The sequence below is a fragment of the Nymphaea colorata genome, chromosome 1, assembly GCF_008831285.2.
Source record: "Nymphaea colorata isolate Beijing-Zhang1983 chromosome 1, ASM883128v2, whole genome shotgun sequence".
Taxonomy (NCBI): domain Eukaryota; kingdom Viridiplantae; phylum Streptophyta; class Magnoliopsida; order Nymphaeales; family Nymphaeaceae; genus Nymphaea; species Nymphaea colorata.
The window spans coordinates 24,414,472-24,433,810 of record NC_045138.2 but is presented as its reverse complement, the minus strand read 5'-3'; the positions used below and the strand labels follow the sequence as shown (position 1 = coordinate 24,433,810).

Here is a 19,339-nt window from a genome sequence, read left to right as displayed (position 1 = left end):
TCCAAGACATTGGGCAGTTGAATTGAAATTTCTAGGAATGAAATATCATTTTTCAAAATTTTTATATATAACAAGTGAAATTTTTTAAAATTTACATGTAAATTTTTAATTTTTAACTTTTAAATTTAAATGTAAATTTTTTTTTTTTTTGAGGTGGGGTCAAACCTCTAATAGCCAGAGTCAACATCCAATTTCTCACTCTGAACATCTACACTTAACTAGTAAGATTTGGTTGCAATCCCACTGCCCTAAAACCCCTGGCTACCTTCCTATGTAGGAGGAAACGACCTGTTGAATGGGCCAGGATTGAGTTGTCGTAACCAGTATCTTGCAAAAGTCAGCAACTTAAATTGTTTGCGATTGTTTAGGAGGCTGCTTCAACTTTTTCAAGGGGTTCAGAAGAAAATTTTCAAAATTTTTTATCTAGCAAATTTGAGTTTCTGAAAATCCAATGGTGGCCTATAGTCAAGTCATTCAATTGCCTCAACCAACGCATTTGTTTGACTGCAGGGATCCCCATATGCCTGCATTAGCAGAAATTTGGAATATCAAATCATGGGTAGTTAGCTTCCTCAGGATAGAAGAGATTTATTAATCATCACTTCTTTCTCAAAATCTTCAATAATCTCTACAAGGATTGCAGAGCATTTGGTTCTGAGTTTCCTTTCAGTAATCAAATGAACCATGAAACTGACCAAAGTTATAGTTAGCAACGTGAATAAGTATGGAAAGGATTCGTGAATGATAAAGAAAGGTCTCAATACTCGTAAGAATCATGGGTGCTTGAATTTGCAGTATCATTTTGTGTTTGTGGTTGCTGTTATTAACGTTGCCCATCAATTAGGGATGCTCCATCATATCATAGCGGGAGCCAAGCTCATAAGAGAGTTGAGCTAAATGAACCAAGTCCGAATGGAATTCATTACTACATGAAACCCTAAGAGAATGTTTTGATGGAGGAAAGAAAGCTTATGCTTACTTTCAAGTGGATTTTTCATCTCCTCAATCAAACAATATCAGATCTTCCTTTATACATTTCTCATTGATCCCAAGTATTCATCATTGACACCAAAATTTTCAATATCGGTGTTGGCCTGTACCCACCTATTTTTTATTAAAGAAATTTTCAAACATTTTAAATTAAAGTAAGTTTCTTTAAAAATATAAGCCCGTTTCTCAGTCGCCACTTGGTTTGTCCAAGCTCAGTTTTACATGTAAACAAGTCGGACTGAGGCCTCAGTCACCAAGCACAAGCTAATCCGATGGATATGAATGGATCCAGATTATAAGATTCGCTCCATAACACCCTGGAAAACTAAATCCAATTCTAAAATGGTATCGAACCCGACCTTGTACGTGATGAAATTGGATCTGAATAAAATTTGCATTTTGGGTCCTCAGTTTTGGATGCAAAAATCGGACCTAATTTGTTTGCAAGGCCCGTGAAATTAAACCGGAGCTTGGTATCAGCTGATCCGACCGACCGGTTAATCTATCCAAACCACAGAATACAGTTCGCGGGTCCCACGCTCCACTGACTCCTCTCCCGCGAACCGTTGTGACTTGTCAGAGCTAACCGACTCCACAGTTTTCTTAACACGAGGCTGACCATATGGTACGTTTGAACATCCAGCCCCTTCGTTATAGTCCAGTAGTTCAAGCTAAATTCGTTTTCATGCCACAAATGCTACAAAAGGAGCTTCCACAAGGACCAGAACTACTTATTCAAACATCAACCAGCCATGAATTTGGAAAAAGAAAAAAGAAATGCAAAATTGGTGATGGAAGTGGGGAATTGATATATTATAAATATGGTAACAATATATGTAGCACAAAGGTGACGCAAATTGTAGTCAGCAGACAATTCATAAAGTAGTTACTTTTTAGTCAAATTGAGTAAAGCTAAAAAAATGTGCTGCATTTTGTAAAACAGGTAAAATGCTCATGATATGTTAATATGCACAAAAAGGTTGGGGCATTTAAAACAAAAGAAAACCAGAGTTTCGGTCTCCGCTTCTTTTCCTCGCGCTGTCTCTCTCCCACTCTCAATTCACACCTTTCCCGTCGATCTCTCTGTTGACGAAAGCGCGTCTGGGATCGCTTCTTCACCGGCAAGTTTTTCGTCTCGAGGATTTTCCTTAGAGGCGGAAAGCTTCCGTTCAAATCGCATCCGCATAGCCGGGAGGGACACGAGTCGTCATGGCCGGTCGCTTCGACAGAAATCCGTTCGACGAGGAGGAAGTGAACCCCTTCGCCGTGAGTCTCCATCCCTTCCCCTTCCGATATTTTCGGATTTTTCGCTCGCGAATTGTGTAGTTTATGCTGACTCTTTCTGCAGTATAGTCGGCTTAGTCTCTTTACGGGAAGAGACTCGAGAATTCTGGCGGATTCTCGGGGATTTTATATCTTCTCGCGATTTTGAGTCGTAGACTTGTTTGTTGTCTTGTTTAATTGCCTAGATTTTGTTGTTAGATTATAGATCTGCCTGTTGTTTGGGCGAATTATGTTCAATTTTGGTGTATATAGCTTTCTTGATATCATCGGTGAGCGTAATGTGGTGAGTTGCTCGTTTCTGCGTACACACACGGCTACTGTCTAGACTTTAGAGAGTCGTTCTCTCCTTAGAAAAGTGAACTTAGACCGAACTGAAAAATCCGTTTTCCGTTAGGTTCATTAATAATTTGAGGTAAACATCTTTATGGTGGATCATTCGGATGCTGTGTGGTTTAAGTTAGTTCCAGATATATGATGTAAAAACCCTCTTTTTAGCACTGATTTTTTCGTGGCCTTGGAGCGTGTAGCCATTTATCTGGATGTCCTCGCAAAATTTTTTCATGTTTCCAAATTTTAAACGCTACAATGAGCGGAGTAAGGTTACTGAACAATTTAGATGTTTGACAATGGGATTTTCTACTAAAAGATTGATACGAAGCTTTGGGATGTTAAAGACAAGCCTATGAGCGTGACCAGTCTCTCTATGACTATGAGGCGTTAGGGTGTTCATTAACTGATTTAAGTTGCTATTAGGATTGGGTGTGCAATAGTTAGTAAAGAAGCCACCATGCAGTCCAGCCAGCTTGTTTTTTGAAAATAAGGAGGCAACATGTCCTTGTTGAACTTTGACTGGTAGAAAATGGAGCTGTACTTGGGAATTTCACGCAATTTATGGCTTCGAATTGAAAAAGCATATTTTTAAGAGGCACGTCCACTGCTGCTGTAGCCTGTAGAGACTTGTTCCACAAATATATGGTTGCCCTGTAACTCATATCAGCCGTCTTCATTTCAGAGATAATCATAACTTGATGATCACAATTGGGTCTCCTAACACTTATTCAGATTAAAGAATTATACCTATTGCAACAATTTGTGTCACCCTACAAGTTATAAGTTATTAAGACAACAAATTCTGAAAACATAGGTTGGCAACATGAAAAACCCCTTAAAAAAATTAGAAGTCAGCAGATGTGCTTGTGCTCCGAAAATATCATAACATCAACTTCTGTCGAGAATTGGGGCATTGCATGGCAACTACCAGGCCAGCTCGAAGGTGTGTGATGTTATTTAACGTTAGTTAGTTTGAAAAATAGTTGTTTCTGGCACATCCAGCCAATGACAAAAACCGTGTACCAGAACCAACATTTACAACCATACCAAAGAGAGAATGAAAATTAATAAATAAAGGAATAGGTGAAGAAAGAATAAGAAAAAAATAGAGATTATTTTCTTGCTTACTTAGCCCTTTGTATCAGTATTGTGATCATAGTAGGTAAAAGATGACCACATATTTTTCATTTTCATGAGAGTCAACTTCTCTAGAATGGTCAACTTAAAGATAACTACGTCTATCTTTAACATATATGTGGCATCCACTATCTCGACATGGTAAGGAGCCGTCACATCACCTTCATACAGTAGGCATGTTAATGTCATCATTTATGGTGGTGTGTGGTGGATAAATTCTTAAACTTATATTCTTTAAGAATCATAAACTTGGAAGGATATTACAATCACAAAGTGAATTCAAGCATAATAGATACCATAATATAGATTGTAGAGACAAATCCAATCTAATCAAAATAAAGATGCTTCTAAATATCAGCTGATGCACTGGCTGAACTGGCACTTCCGCTGTTTCAGCCACTGCTGGCTCCATTTTTAATAAATAACAATAAGTACATGTATATGCATACTCTCCCCACGCCCAAAAGAAAAAACCCCTAACCCTCTGTGTGTGTGTAATGTTTATGTATTGAACTAGTGTTTCCAGCAGCGTCACTTTATTGGTTTGAGTGTATTCTCCAAAGTGGTGTTCAGAGAGTATTGCTGTTTCTCTAAACTTCCAAAATTCCTTTTTCTCCTAGTATGTTTCATGTATACTTATGCAATTGTTTCATAGACTAATTAATCCTAAGCTGTCATAGACCAATGTGAAAGATACAGTTGTGTGTGTGTGTGTATGTTTGCTCCATCCAGCCTGTACATGTAGTCTCTATGGTCTATGTAGTAGATAGCATGTATAAAAGGCTTAATTTTTTTTTCCCTCTTTAGTTATGTTTCCAGTGCAATGAAAAAAACAACCACTCAATGCACCAGAATTGGTGTAACGAAGTCTAAATTGTTAAACTAGATTCAGTCATTCATGTTGTTTGTTGTGGATACTCAACTATGATGTTTCTTTCTACAGGCTTGGGTTTAGTCAAAAGGACATCCAGTGTGTTTGTGAGAGGTGTCAGTGAGTGTGTTTGTCAGAGGTGTCAGTGGTGAGAAAAAATTTGGCTGGTAACAATTAACCGTTATATATATATATATATATATATATATATATATATATATATATATATATATATATATGCAGTGTGTTTGTGAGAGGTGTCAGTGGTGAGAAAAGATTTGGCTGGTAACAATTAACCGTTAATTATATATATATATGTATGCATGTAATATTTTTCTTTTCCTTTGGGTGCTCAAAGGGCACTTCCGTAAGAATGTAATTGGACACTCCCAATTCCCAATGGCTACTCCTGCTCTTGTTGTTTGAGATCTTCCTTTGTAGTTGATATGCATTTTTAGGAATGTAATAAAAATTATATTAATTATGTGCAGTTTTACTTTTATCCCTTTTATGTGGGATTAGTTTGTGTTTTCATGATGTTTAAGTGATCATTCTCTTTGTGAGTCGTAAAATAGAATCTTATACTTCAAATTGTATTTCAAAGCTCCTCAATTTTACAGGTAGGTGGTACCATTATGTGGAAGAAATGGTGTCCCATGAGTGATCTCTCATATATTTCTTTTGTCAGGATCCAGCAGTTCGTGCAGGAGCATCTAGACAACAAAATTATGGAGGAGGTGCATTTTACACAACGGTAAGTTTTCCATTATTTTTACCAAATTCAGACTGCTTGATTTATGAACGATGCGATTAAGCAGTGAGCTGGATTCATTTACCAATCCAATGATGTGTCCACACGTATATAGGTTTTTTAGGTACTTGATGATTCTTAAACCTTCACCAGAATTATTATGACCCAGCAATTATCATATAGATTTTGCAATTATCATATACACAGGAGCATTGGCAGATTTGCTTCCATTATCCCTGTTTATGTCCAAAGACTCCACATACACGCGTACACACACACACACTGACACACACACACACATACATATACTCACATGTGCATGCACATTATACATCCCAATGAAAAAAACTTTAAACTAGTGAAGGCATGAGAAAATAAGTTTAGACACTAAAATTTCTTGTCTATGCATGCACACACAATCAAATTTGTAAGCCCCACAGACATGGTTTCTTATGAATATGCACAAGAAGCTGAATAATTTCCACAGAAGTTCCAGTGGTCATTATGCACTTGATTCTGTGTTCTGCTTGGTTCAGCTTATTTGGGTTAGTTTCCAGTTCACAAAGAATGGAAGATCAGCGGCTAGGATTTTTTATTCACTGTTGATCATGTCCTAAATTTTGTTCTCCAAGAAATTGTGTGCAATTTGATTCAGTTCTGTAGCTTCTTTGTTTAATAACAAATTGCAACAACGATAGTAAACAAGCTGAACGGCAGACCTTGCCCTTTTGAACCTACCTCGAGCTTGAGTTTGTCATTGTAAAGCCATGGTGAGTTTGAGCTGGGCTCTTGAGGAGGGAAAATAGAAAAAGAGAACTCATTGTTCCAGAGGTGAAAGTAATTTGAAGCCAAAAGAGGTTTAAGCACTTGTTTTGAGCTACAGGAATGACAAAAATGCAGCGGACACATACTTTTTTCACTTTCTAAGCTGGGCTGACTAAACATCCTTTTTTGGTATTTGTCTTGGTAACTCTGCTTGTTGTGCTTGCTAACGTGCTTCATGTGTTTGAGGTCTTCAAGTTCCTGTCTATTAGTTGCTCATCTATTGTGCCACTCGTTTGTGTAGTTGATATTTGGGGATCATTTGATGCTGTTGCTCATGTTTGCCTATACTTTGTTTATCTCTCTCTTTCTCTCTTGTTGTATGCATATGTGCATGTGTGTCAGCTAGTGTCACAAAAAACACAAAAAAAACGTGAAATTAAATTGCCATATAAAACTTAAAAAAAAACGTTGAAAAAAATGTAAAAAAAAAAACGCTTTTTTCACGTTTTCATTTTTTATGCCAAACAGTTTTTTTTCATTTTCTATTTTTTATTTGTTACAAATCTACTTATCTTTTGATGTTTGTGTTATTGGTTTCTCACTTATTTTATTTTCCTCTATTTTTAGTTTTTTTAAATTTTAAAACATTTACTGGATTTTTTCCGTATTTTTCCCATTTTTTTCAAGTTTGCCGTATTATACTGGAGAAAAACATCGCCATTTAAAATTCCGAAACATTATTTGTGACTATGGTTTCAGCAAATAATTATACCATCTCATACATTTCTGCACTTTCAGCATCCAGGAAGTGCACCTACTGCTATGAATAGGCTTTCACCTCTTCCCCCTGAGCCTGTTGATTTTGGAAGTGCCACAGTTGATATTCCTCTTGATTCAGGCAAGGTATGCTGTGTTTAAGAGTTAAAAATCACAAAAGTGCATGCTAGCGTGATATTTATCATGTAATATCAAGTGAGGTTCTGGAACGTGATTCTTCTCTAATATATAGGATTTGAAGAAGAAAGAGAGGGAACTGCAAGCTAAAGAGGCAGAACTGAAGAGACGAGAGCAGGTGTGTCTGTCATGGCTCGTATTTAATCCTGTACTAGGTCATTGACTCATGCACATGTTTTGAGTTGGACTGCATAATATTTCATATGGGTCATTAGATCTCATTTTCTTGATTGCCTCTTCATCATATCTTGATTCAGGATGCTTCATTATTTTTGTCTATTGTTGAATTCGAATCACTAGCTGCAACTGAATTTCTTTTTTTATTGATTATGGGATCACTTTTTGGAACATATTGTCATGCTTCAGGTTTATGCTTTTGGCTTTTTCTTTGCTTTTGCTATTCCCCTTGTGAAACATGACTTTGGTTTTGTCGTCCAGTGTTCCATTTTGCTTATGATGATTGGCTTAAGTGCCGTCCATGTAATGTTTCTTAAGTTTTCAGGCCCATCAGATGTTTCCTATTTTCCATCAAAATATTCTGTGGGGGCAGATAGTTTTCATGCTAGCATTTTGACTTTTTTTTTTTTCTAGTTTATGTTATTTGTAGCAGTAAGGAACGCATGACTCTTATGACATATATATTCAGAGAACTAGCGTGTGGTTGAATTATTATGGGACTCAACTTCTTGCTAGCCATGTGTTCTGAGAGAAGCTTGAACAGTTAATGATACCCTTCTATGTCACATGGGTGCGGGTAGGGTACGGGTTCAGGGACGACAATTTTGAAAATTGTGAGTAACGCGGGTACAACAAATTTTATATTCTCAAAAATGACAAAATGAAAGAAAAAAACATTAGTAGTCTTATAATCCACAAAAATTCTGAGAAAAGTGAGGAAAATGTAGAATCTTAGTGGAAGGGAAATATAAAAGAAGGGAAAAATCAAAATTAGAGAAAAAATTAAGTTTGAAAATATACTTTTAAATGTTTTAAAATGACCCGTATCCACGTACCCGTGTCGTCGTACCCACGTACCGACACGGGTACCTGGACAAATTAGATGTACCCGTGTCACGTAGATTCCCTTTTATTTAATGAAAAATAAGCTCTTTGGAGATTATCTGCCAGTTTTCCTATCTGGATATTGGTAGCAGACCTACAAGTTTCCCTATGCATTCTTGTCTTCCTTTATGCCGTACACTTTCATCTGTTTGTTCAATTGTTTGTCTGCATGCTTTAGTGTGTGCTTTACTGGTTATTCTCTGCTTCATCTTATTCTACGGTGTGCATTGCTCCTCTGTTGCAGGAGCTAAAACGAAGGGAAGATGCAGCTGCACGAGGTACAATTTCTTGTCTTCATTTACATGTCTGGTTCAAAAAATAAATGTTTGTGCTGCTGCTTAATATGATGTACGGAGATAATTTATTGCTTCTTACTTTGTCCTTCTGTAGCTGGAATAGTGATTGAGGAGAGAAATTGGCCGCCCTTTTTCCCTCTTATTCACCATGATATCGCAAATGAAATACCAATACATCTACAGAGGCTGCAGTATTTTGCATTTGCATCATTTTTAGGTACTTCTCCATCTTGTCTAAAGTCCTGCCTTGTTTAAATGTTTTCTTTATGGGTGTGAGCTAAAATACAGAATAGCATAGAAAGGGCATAATTCAGTTAAGCTTGAGCTTTGCATTTGAAGCTCAACTGGAACTTGAGACCAGTTCAAGCTACGCATATATATGTTGAGCTGAGTTTAATCTGGCTAAACTCAGCTCATGGTCACCCATACGTGGTCAACCATATTCCAGCTTCCCTTAAACAAAGGGGTAGGATTGGTGGAAGGCATAACTCACTTTCTTATATAGATAGAAGCCTTATTCTTAGACTGTTTGTATATGGTTGAGTAATCATATATTAAGATAGACTTAAAACAAAAAATCCTGTCGTCTGATATTTGATCTTATGTCGTTTATACTTTGTCATAGCATCACGAAAGTAGAACTATAGTAGCTAACCAAAATCCTTTCCAATTTTTAAGAACTAAATTTACGGAGTAATTAGGTATATCTGAAAGTGTTTTCTTTTTCTTATGCACATCGTATAAATTAAAGTCATGGGCAGTTGAGCAAATACATGCACTGGAGAAAAAGATTCTTACTGCTCTATGTGTACATTTGGATTGCAAATTCAATGCCTTGGGAGAGTGATAAATATGTTGTTTTAATTGTTTCTGTGACTTGTGGATGTTCGCATGCATGCCTCTGCATCTACATATATCTCCGATTTTTTGTAAATGGGTTGGAAAACTTCACCTCCAAGGTATAAGGTATTTTGGACTTACAATGGACCCAGGATATGCAGCTGTCTGGATCTAATGTAGGAATAATGATACTGTGATTTTTAAGACTATACTTCCAGTCTCAGTTCCGTATCTGATGCAGTAGTTTTTTTTTCCTTTTATTCTGATTATGGATCTTAATTGGAACTAGTATTGGACACCAGGTTCCAGATGAATTTTCTTGGACTACCTGTCTCTGTAGTAAGCAGGACTCATGAACCCCACATCTTATTGGACCGCTCTTATAAAGCCAGACCCAGAAACTATTAGTTTGGCCCCAGTTGGTTCTATGACAAACTTGATCTAATTAAATTGAGTACTTATAAAAGTTAATCGCATTAATGAGCTCTTCCTAACGTGCAGGCATGGTCTTGTGTCTCCTGTGGAATGTAGTAGCAGTTACAGGTGCCTGGATTAGAGGAGAAGGTTGCTTAACACTCCTTTAACATACCATGCCAAATAGACTTTCTATTTTGCATTAATTTTTCAATGAAATTCAATAATAATTGGATTTTTTATTTTTGTCTGTTGATTACTTCACTCCTTAGGTGTTAAGATATGGTTGCTTGCGGTCATATACTTTGTAGCTGGGGTTCCAGGAGCTTATGTTTTGTGGTATCGCCCCCTATATCGGGCCATGAGGTCAACCTTGCCTTCTTATCCCATTCATTTTCATATATAAATTGTGAGAAGCCTCCTTTCATGGAGTTCCATGAGTATGATGGATATTTTTGGTTCAATCATCATCTTTGCAGGACAGAAAGTGCTTTGAAGTTTAGTTGGTTTTTCCTTTTCTACATGGTAATGTAGTCACTAAATTTACAGATTTTTTTCTAAATGCATCAGTTTTCTTGGCTAAAAATAGTAATAAATTCCTTGCCACACCCCTCCAGCTTCACATTGCATTTGTCATTTTCGCTGCGGTGGCTCCTCCAGTTGTCTTTAAAGGAAAATCCTTGGCGTAAGTAATTTTAATTCGCTTCCTATTGTTACACATGGTATAAATTTGAGCCATTGTTCTTCCTCTAGTAGCCTGTAAAAGTAGCATTATTGGAGTTGGTTAACAAATAACTGTGACGTTTTTTATAGTATTAGTGAAGATCTTTTAAAATTCTCCTTCTCTTACTTGGAATCTGATCTTTATGGTTAGTTACGCACATTGACTTAAAATGTTTATGTTTGAGAAAAATTTAGCTACTTTCTTTCTCAATATTAAATAGTCACACTTTCTGCATTGGACATACCATCTTTGTCTGTCTTGTTCGATCACATTTAGACTTTAGTATATCTGGAATTATAATATGTGTGTGCCCACAAGAATTTTATGTGATACATGTATATTTTTTTTATTTCTAAGATGCAAGTTTGCAATAAGATTTGATTCTCAATAAATGGAAGGGGTCTCCCCAGCCTGTTTGCTGCCAAAAAAAAAAAAAAAGCTACTGTTGTGGAATATGATTTGAAATTCAGATCTTTAGTGAACACAATCAAATCTTGACTGTTTGATGTGCCATTGCTTAATATTTTTACTAGTGTGTCTACATTGTCATAATTTGACTTAATTCCTTAGTTTTTTTTTTTTTTTTTTTTTTTGGGGGTGGGGTGGTGGGGGTGGGGTGGGGGCGTGGCGGGGAGGGGGGAGGGAATGTGCTCATGCATATACATATAGATGTGGTGAGTCTGGTGACATTTATCGTATAGTATGGCATTGAAGATCATCTTTCTTAGATTCAAAAGTCATAACTTCCATTCTCAACAAGAGAGGGACATGTTGGCACTTTGTTTCCTTGCATTCCTTACTTACCTGATAATCTCTTGGCTACAGGCTAAAACCTGTAAGATAATTATCACCGTTTAGCTTTTAGATCAGGTGAAGGTCTGTTCATACAGCATCGGATCTGTTGCCAGCTGCAAGGTTTCTTCTTTTTGATGCTTCAAACACTTGTCTCCAATAATGTTCAATAAAAAATAAAAACCTCTAGAAACTCAGAACCCAACTTCATGCTGGCCACGAGAGCCAGTCTATTACCTTGTCTTTTGCTCATGTTCTGGCCCAGTCCTTATGAGTATCCAGTCAAGCTATTCAATCTCCTGTCCTATTAGTTGGACACCTCCCAATCTGGACATAATATTGGGCTAGACTGCACAAATCAGTGGTAAGTATTATGGAACAGAAACACAAAAAATTTTGGGGTGTACGTTTGGCAGTGGAGGCTTTTTGAATGTGGATAGGCTTCTTTGTATGCACACTATGCTCTCAGTTGTCATAGCTGTATGTGTATATGCAAATAATTCTTCAGTAGGTTAAATATCTTAAGTGTACTTGAATTTGAGAATGTTTAATGGGCATTCTTTAAGGTGTTACAATGTTTTTCCATTGTTTAACTTTCACATTCGCTGTTGGTGTAAGTATGAACATTTAATTGGTTTTGGGTTTACTTGATCTCTTCTGATCTCTAGATTTTCTGTTGACCAGTGGTATCCTACCAGCCATTGATTTGATGAGCCCACACATCATAATTGGGGTATATTCTTTTTATCTATGGTTCAGTTGTAGTTACTCATCGCTTCAAGCCAATGGATGCTTATTAGCATATAATTAAGTGGTGTGCAACACCATGTGATCTGGACTGTTTGCTCGTCAAACTTGAGATCACATTTTGTGTTTGATTGGAAGCAAATAGCTGTTGCAGTGACAGATACACGATTTGCTGTTTTGCTTCCATTTAAACAGATCATAAAAAAATTTAATTCAATTTTCCCTTTTCGTGTGTCTATGGACGAGATTTTTTTTTTTTTTGCTTCATCACATGGGTAGTATTTCTATTTCCTGCTTGTTGCATTGAGGACCTGTCTGCTAGATTCTTGGTGGCCTTTTCCTTCTTTTCCTAAACTAAAGATTGTCTGCTACATCTGGATCAGATTCTGTACTTTGTTGGTTTTGCGTTATTCTGCTTAGAATCCCTCCTCAGCATCTGGGTGATTCAGGTATACCTTAACTTGGTGATCAGTTTCTTTCTTCATTGCTGAAATTCTACTTTCCCCAGCTGCTTGCTTTTTCTCATCCCGTTTTTTTGTGTGTGTGTGTGTGTGTGTATGTGCATCCGAGCAGCAAGTGTATATGTACTTCAGAGGCAGCGGGAAAGCCGCTGAGATGAAGCGTGAAGCTGCACGTGGTGCAGCAAGGGCTGCATTGTAGAGGTTGATGGACAGGAACAGCTTCTTTCATATGATGACGTTGAACTCTTGAGAGCTGTTTGAGGTTCTCTGCTTCCCATGATAGGGTTGTGTATCATTTTCTTTCTTTTCTTTTCTTTTTCTTCTGTGCAGAGAAATAGGTCTAAACAAACAGAACACTGTAGTTACCAAATTCTATAATTTGTTTGAAGTGATTTTTCTCTCTTAGGTAAATTGTCTCCAGGTTTCCTGTTCCTGAAAGTTGTTTCTGAATGAATTCTTTGACGCTGTTTGTACTATCTTGGTTTACAATTTATGTAATGAATGTGTAAAGCACTTGCACCGGACATTTCATCATAAACAGAGTTGGACCAGCAGCAAGTTTCCTTATGAAGCAGTCACATACTTTTTCTACTCATGATAGTGTTGCTAAAGGACGAGGGCTAACGATTACCGGGGTCGTTTGACAAGGGGAACAGTCACATACTGTCGATGAATCTTATGGTAAATTTATCATTTATGAAGCAATTTGTTCCAATTGCCAAACAGCCCCGTTAAAAGACCATTCATGTTCCAGGATAGAGTTGGGTACGGTCTCCAGTAGACTAGGGAAACCGTTTCAGTAACGCAAGTTATCCGAGATCAACGTCCCATGGAGATCAAAGATAGTTTCACGTGGATTGTGACTTTGCCGTTGAATGTGTTCGTTCAAAATCGTAGAGGAAAATAGCCCATTTCCTTCAGAGTATGCAATACTTCAATTGCACAGTTGAACTTAACATGTCTCGCATCTATGGGTCTTCCTCGGGTTGTTCATATCGGACCTTAAAAGCGCGGAGGAAGCTTTCTTCTCCTGTAAAGAAATGTTAACATGGTGTACAGTATGATGGGAATAATCTTCACATGACTGTCTTTCTTGGATTTTAAGTCATAAATGTCCAAGAACGGATTTTTTACATGTTTGTCGCTGCCCGAATTAGGTCGTCTATCGTTCGACATCTTTTATGTATAATATGTGTTTTTCTCCTTTAAAAGTTGAATGTATTTTTATAAAATTTTCAAACAACCCACATATTAGAGGCATAAACGGCTGGCGCTGGACCTCAGATGTGAGATGGGACCAGAATGCAGTCGGGATGCCGATCCGACCTGCTTTGAACGAGTCGGAGGGGTCACGTTTGGCTTGGCTTTTATTAATTTAAAGAGTCGTGGACGGAGGTTTCGCGGTTGCAGCTGCACGGGGGGCAGCGGGAAGGGGAACGGCACGGCCAAGCTTATAATCACCTCAACGCCCTAGAGGACGCCCGGAAGTCTGTATGACGGTTCACCATTTCTCCTCCCTGCAACATGGCCATCGATGCCTGCAGGCTTGTGCTCAAGGTCCCAAACTTTCTCCTTGTAAGTTCGACTACCACTTATCTCCTTTCCTAACTTTCTCCCTGTGAGTTCGACTACCACTCATCTCCTTCCTTTCTCTTCCAGTATCCAGGAAACCCGCGCATGTTTTCCCTAGAAAATCTTGCGTCTCGCAAGGGTTTAGGCTATGCTGCCACACGAGGACCCAGTTCTCGGAAAGGGGAGTGAGCAAAGTAAGAAAGAAGAGATATGGTGGTTGCATACCGTCAGTGTTACGCTCTTTGGAGGTTGACAGTGACGTGAGCAACGCCTTGAGGCCTTGGGTTGGAAAGCTCAGCCCAAAGGAACAGACCGTCGTTCTTAAAGAGCAGCATGATTGGAATACAGCACTTCTGGTATTCCGGTGGTTCAAGTCTCAGGAAGACTACGTTGCCAATGTTATACACTACAATATTGTCCTTAGAATTCTGGGAAGAGCACAGAAATGGGATCAATTACGACTTTGTTGGATTGAGATGGCCGCAGACGAGGTCTTGCCCACAAACAATACTTATGCAACGCTGATTGATGTGTATGCCAAGGGTGGTTTACCGAAAGAGGCACTTGAATGGCTCAGACACATGAAGATCAGGGAAATATTCCCTGACGAGGTTACCATGAACACTGCGGTGCATGTTCTGAAGGAAGCAGGTGAATTTGATCAGGCCGAGCGGTTTTTCAAGAACTGGTGTGTTGGAAAGATGGATTTGGACCAGTTGAACATCTGTACGGCTGATGCGGAGATCGGTCCCAAGTATTTCTTGTCGACGGAGCTCTTCAAGGCTGGTCGACCACGATTATCTGATCATTTCAACGGCAGGAACTCAAACAAGGTAAGCAACCTGACTGATTCTAGCACGGACCAAATGGTTGCAATTCGCAAACCGAAACTTGCTGCTACATACAATACATTGATCGACCTATATGGGAAGGCCGGGCGTCTCAAGGACGCATCAAATGCCTTTGCGGAGATGTTGAGGTCTGGTGTGGTTCCTGATAAGGTAACATTCAACACAATGATTTATACTTGTGGATCCCATGGGAACATGGACGAAGCAGAGGCTTTACTGTGTAAAATGGAAGAAAGAGGTGTTTCTCCAGATACAACTACGCTCAACACATTTATAGGCTTATATGCAACTGCTGGAGACATGGATAACATGCTAAAGTTCTATAGGAAAATTAACGGAATGGGTCTCTTACCTAACGTTGTGACATATAGGACTATATTGCAGGCATTTGGTCAGAGGAAGATGGTTGCGGAATTAGAGTTAGTGTTGGAGGAAATGGAGCAATCTGGTATTAGTATTGATGAGCAGTCGGTACCTGTAATCATTCAGATGTACATAGACTTGGGGCAGCTTGATCGTGCCAAGGAGTTTCTTGAAGGCTATCAACGAGTACGTGGGCTTTCCTCCATGAACCATGCTGCTGTTTTGGATGCTTATGCTGAGAAGGGGTTATGGAAGGAAGCAGAGGCTATGTTCTTGGGCAGGAGGGAGTCAGAAAAGAAGATGGAGACAATGGAATGCAATGTTATGATCAAAGCCTATGGAATTGCTAATCTGCATGACAAAGCACTTTCTGTGTTCGAGAGCATGAGATGTCATGGTGCTTGGCCAGATGAATGTACCTACAATTCACTAATCCAAATGCTATCAGATGGAGAATCAGCTGATGCTGCAGGAGATTTCTTAACAAGAATGCAAGAATCAGGGTTTAGACCATCTCGTGAAACTTTCTGTGCTGTCATTGCTAGGTATGCCCGTGATAGTCGAGCTGCTGAAGCAGTAGATGTATATCGGCAGATGATAAGAGCAGGAATCGACCCCAATGAAATTGTCTATGGGTCTTTGATTAATGCATTTGCTGAAGCTGGAAAAGTTGAAGAAGCTCTTCATTACTTCCACGTGATGGAAGAATCAGGATTAAAAACTAATCAGGTTGTGTATACCTCTCTCATCAAAGCATACAGTAAGATAGGTTCTTGGAGAGAAGCACAGGAACTATACAAAAAGATGCTCGATTTGGATGTTGGCCCAGACGTTATTGCTTCAAATAGCATGATCCGACTTTATTCTGAGCTTGGGATGGTACATGAAGCCAAGTCAGTTTTTGACAACCTAAGAGCCGAAGGTTCTGTTGATGGGGTTTCCTTCACCACTATGATGCATCTGTACAAGAACATGGGCATGGTCGATGATGCAGTTGAAGTTGCTCAAGAAATGCGACAGTCAAACTTGCTTGCAGATTCTGCTTGTTATAATGCAGTCATGTCTACATTTTCTACCAGTGGACAATTGAAAGAGTGTGCAGAGGTCTTACATCAAATGTTGGTGAAAAAGATCTCTCCAAACAATACCACTTTCAAGGCGATTTTCACTGCGTTGAAAAAGAGTTGCCTTCCAATTGAAGCTACAAGTCAGCTTGTCATGTTGTACAAGGACAGGAAACCATATTCTAAACAGGCAATAATAACCTTGCTCTTCTCTGCGGTCGGAATGCATTCACATGCACAAAACTATTGCGAAAGCATCATGATTGCTGAAGCTAAACTTGATGTTCGTGCATACAATGTTCTGATTTATGCATTTGTAGCTTCTGGTGAAGTAGATAAAGCGTTAAATTTCTTTATGAAGATGCAAGATGAGGGTCTTGAAGCAGATACAATGACTTATATTAATCTGGTGACATGCTATGGAAGAGCTGGACTAATAGAAGGTGTTAAGCGGATACATAGGCAGATGAAATCTGGAGAAATAGGACAAAGTGCGTCACTCTTAAACGCCCTTGTGGATGCATATAGAAATCTAGGTAAACGGGATCTTGCAGACTTGGTCAATCAGGAAAGATGGTTTGACTCCTATACTCAACCAGAGGAGGAAACTAACGTGGAAAATGGTTCACCATCATAACCTTCAGATGAATACTACAAGATACTTGTGTTGTGCTGCAAAATGGGGAAGTGAACGCAGAATATGGATATAATCTTTTAAAACGTCGCTGATACTGAAGCCTTGTCAGCAATATTCTATGGCGATGCATATTAATCTTTACCATCAAATTTTGCAAGTTCTGGCAGGAGATAATTTATGGTCCATCATAAAGTTAAGTACAAGAAAGACTACTGCAAAAAATCCTTGGCTGTATAAAATAATTATTGCTCTTGATAGCTTGTACGACTTGGGAAGGACTCTTTCTAATTCATACTATCATTTGTGCTGAAAGCAGTGGTTCCAGGATGGCCTTTAGTTGCATGGAGAGTGCTTTCAAAAAGTTATCAGCAGTGAAGAGTCTTGTTAAATATTACATTCCTTGTATGTCCACTCGATGTTGTCTATTATGGAATGGCGTACATCACCACAAAGGAAGTGATCTTATAGGACCCCATATGGCAGGAGCTTCTTGTTTTTTGCTTCAATCGATAGGGAAAAATAAGTACTCGTTGGCCTTATCAATCTTTAATCAGGCAAGATGGAACCTGTTCCAGAAAAAAAATGCGCCATATATTTCTGGAATGTATGACATCAAGTAAAGTGTGGAGATGAACAAGAAGATGATACAGATACTATAGTTCTCATGGAGGTATATCGTGTCCAAATCTTCATACACGCACAGATTTTTCACTCTGGAGTTGCTGAGGGTTCATATTCATATAGAATTGACGCGATGGAGGCAAAATCAAGGTTGAGTTTTTTCATTAGAATTCGTATTAGCTATCTTACGATGAGTACATTATCCTTGCTTGGATTGGTCTGATGGGAACCATTGCATGCGTTCCAGTCTGAGTTGCTGAGAATCTGGCGAGTAAAACTGTTCTGACGCTTCAAAGCTCTGCTCAACGATGTTGCACTTTCTCTGCACATCCTGTGAGTGAGTATTGATGTCTGTTCAGTATGGTTATTTTATACTAGCTTTATTTTTTCTGGAGAATTTGTATTGTGATATGATTTATTGAGTTTATTTCACACTCTCAAGCAGTCATTCAGCTTATATGATTTGTCCTTTTATCTAGCTCTTCTCTTGTTCTTGTCGATCTTTTTGACTTGGTCAAGGGGTCTCTTATGGAAAGTTTCAAGTGTTGCTGCTGCAAGTTGTATGTGGGCGTCATGCTCTCTTTGTCATCATTAGTATCATTTAATGTGTCTGTTCACCATCTGTTTGAAAGACTAGAAAACGCCGGTCATGAGCAATCTACGGAACACAGCTCAACTCTTAAAGAATAAAAACAAAGTAATTCACAAATGAGTGATGACTGCCTCTGTGATGATCTCTATTCCGTCGTTCGAAATTCCTTTTTTTTTATTCTACTGATCTCTCTCTCTCTCTCTCTCTCTCTCTCTGACCTTCCGCTGATCGTCTCCGTTCGACCCTCTGTTTCAGATCGCCGGTCATGAGCGATTTACAGAAACAAAGTAATTCACAAATTAGTGATGATTGCCTCGGTGATGGGCTCTATCTGTCGTTCGAAATTCTTTTTTTTTTTCATTATTATTATACTGTTCTGATGATTTCTCTCTCTCCTTCCGTTGATCGTCTCCGTTCGACCCTCTGTTTCTGGTAAATCTCTCTCTCTCTCTCCCCCGCTGGAAAAAATGTTCGGCATGTTTCCCCTGCAAAACGGCAGGCAGATACCTTGGTTGCCGACATTGTCTTTTCCTATATGCCCATGTCGTCACCGAGAATCCCCCGCCCTACTTGGAATGGACGTCCCACTAGCTGATGAATCAGATGGGTTTAGCTGGTTGCTTATGGCTCACACATTTGCATGATAATGTAAAATAACTCATGTCAGGCTAAAAGCCTCTGTGCAGAAAAATTCAAATATTTTTGAATGCCCTCTTGAGTGTTTCTAGAGAGTCCTAATCTAGCTCCGAAATCAGAAGATAATGGCCAGACATTTTTCAGCTAGTTTTTATGTAGGATTGGCTCTTAGAGCTTTCTGGTATGACTCCTCGCAACCAAAAAGAAGCGTCTTGTATTTTGTAGGTTTAGGCTCATCTAAAACTTAACTAGGCTGTCCCGAGAACAATTTTAATAATCTTTTCTGCGTTGCACCGTCACATCTACTTTACTCATTGCTATCTCTGTCGGATAGATTCAGATATAATATCACAGAAATGAAAGTCCATCTGCTCCCTGGAGAACCAATGCATAGTCAATCATGGTCTGTTTTTCCTCACATACTTAAACATGGCGTTCCATTTTGAGTGTAGTTCTTTCTTGAGACAGCTCCATGATGAAAAGCAACCTCAAAACGTTTTGTAGATATCAACGTTCTGATCAAGGACATGTTGAAGCCTAAGAACAGAAACACTACAAATGAGACAGTTAAAGGATATTTAAAGG

The 19,339-nt window shown here is 38.7% G+C and overlaps 2 protein-coding genes across 4 annotated transcripts; both read left to right on the top strand.

Moving 5' to 3' along the window:
• Positions 1-2,013: 2,013 nt before the first annotated feature.
• On the top strand, positions 2,014-12,829 carry LOC116263509 (secretory carrier-associated membrane protein 1-like). Of its 2 annotated transcripts, XM_031643246.2 has the most exons (13): positions 2,014-2,256; positions 5,301-5,366; positions 6,927-7,031; positions 7,138-7,200; positions 8,389-8,422; positions 8,535-8,657; positions 9,782-9,844; positions 9,967-10,060; positions 10,174-10,219; positions 10,312-10,379; positions 11,895-11,943; positions 12,341-12,406; positions 12,531-12,829. In XM_031643246.2, the coding sequence occupies exons 1-13, from the start codon at positions 2,200-2,202 to the stop codon at positions 12,615-12,617; spliced, it is 921 nt and encodes a 306-aa protein (XP_031499106.1). In that variant the 5' UTR covers positions 2,014-2,199; the 3' UTR covers positions 12,618-12,829. The 2 variants fall into 2 exon arrangements, with proteins under 2 accessions (XP_031499106.1, XP_031499114.1); XM_031643254.2 differs by lacking the exon at positions 11,895-11,943.
• A 1,011-nt stretch (positions 12,830-13,840) lies between these two features.
• Positions 13,841-18,235, top strand: LOC116245656 (pentatricopeptide repeat-containing protein At1g73710-like). 2 transcript variants are annotated; one of them, XR_004170574.2, is made up of 3 exons: positions 13,841-13,993; positions 14,078-17,676; positions 17,774-18,235. XR_004170574.2 is itself a non-coding variant. In XM_031617147.2 (2 exons), exons 1-2 carry the CDS (start codon positions 13,912-13,914, stop codon positions 16,903-16,905), a joined length of 2,910 nt encoding a protein of 969 aa, XP_031473007.1. In that variant the 5' UTR covers positions 13,841-13,911; the 3' UTR covers positions 16,906-18,235. The 2 variants fall into 2 exon arrangements, 1 of the variants encoding a protein (XP_031473007.1); XM_031617147.2 differs by having other exon boundaries at positions 14,078-18,235.
• Positions 18,236-19,339: the final 1,104 nt, after the last annotated feature.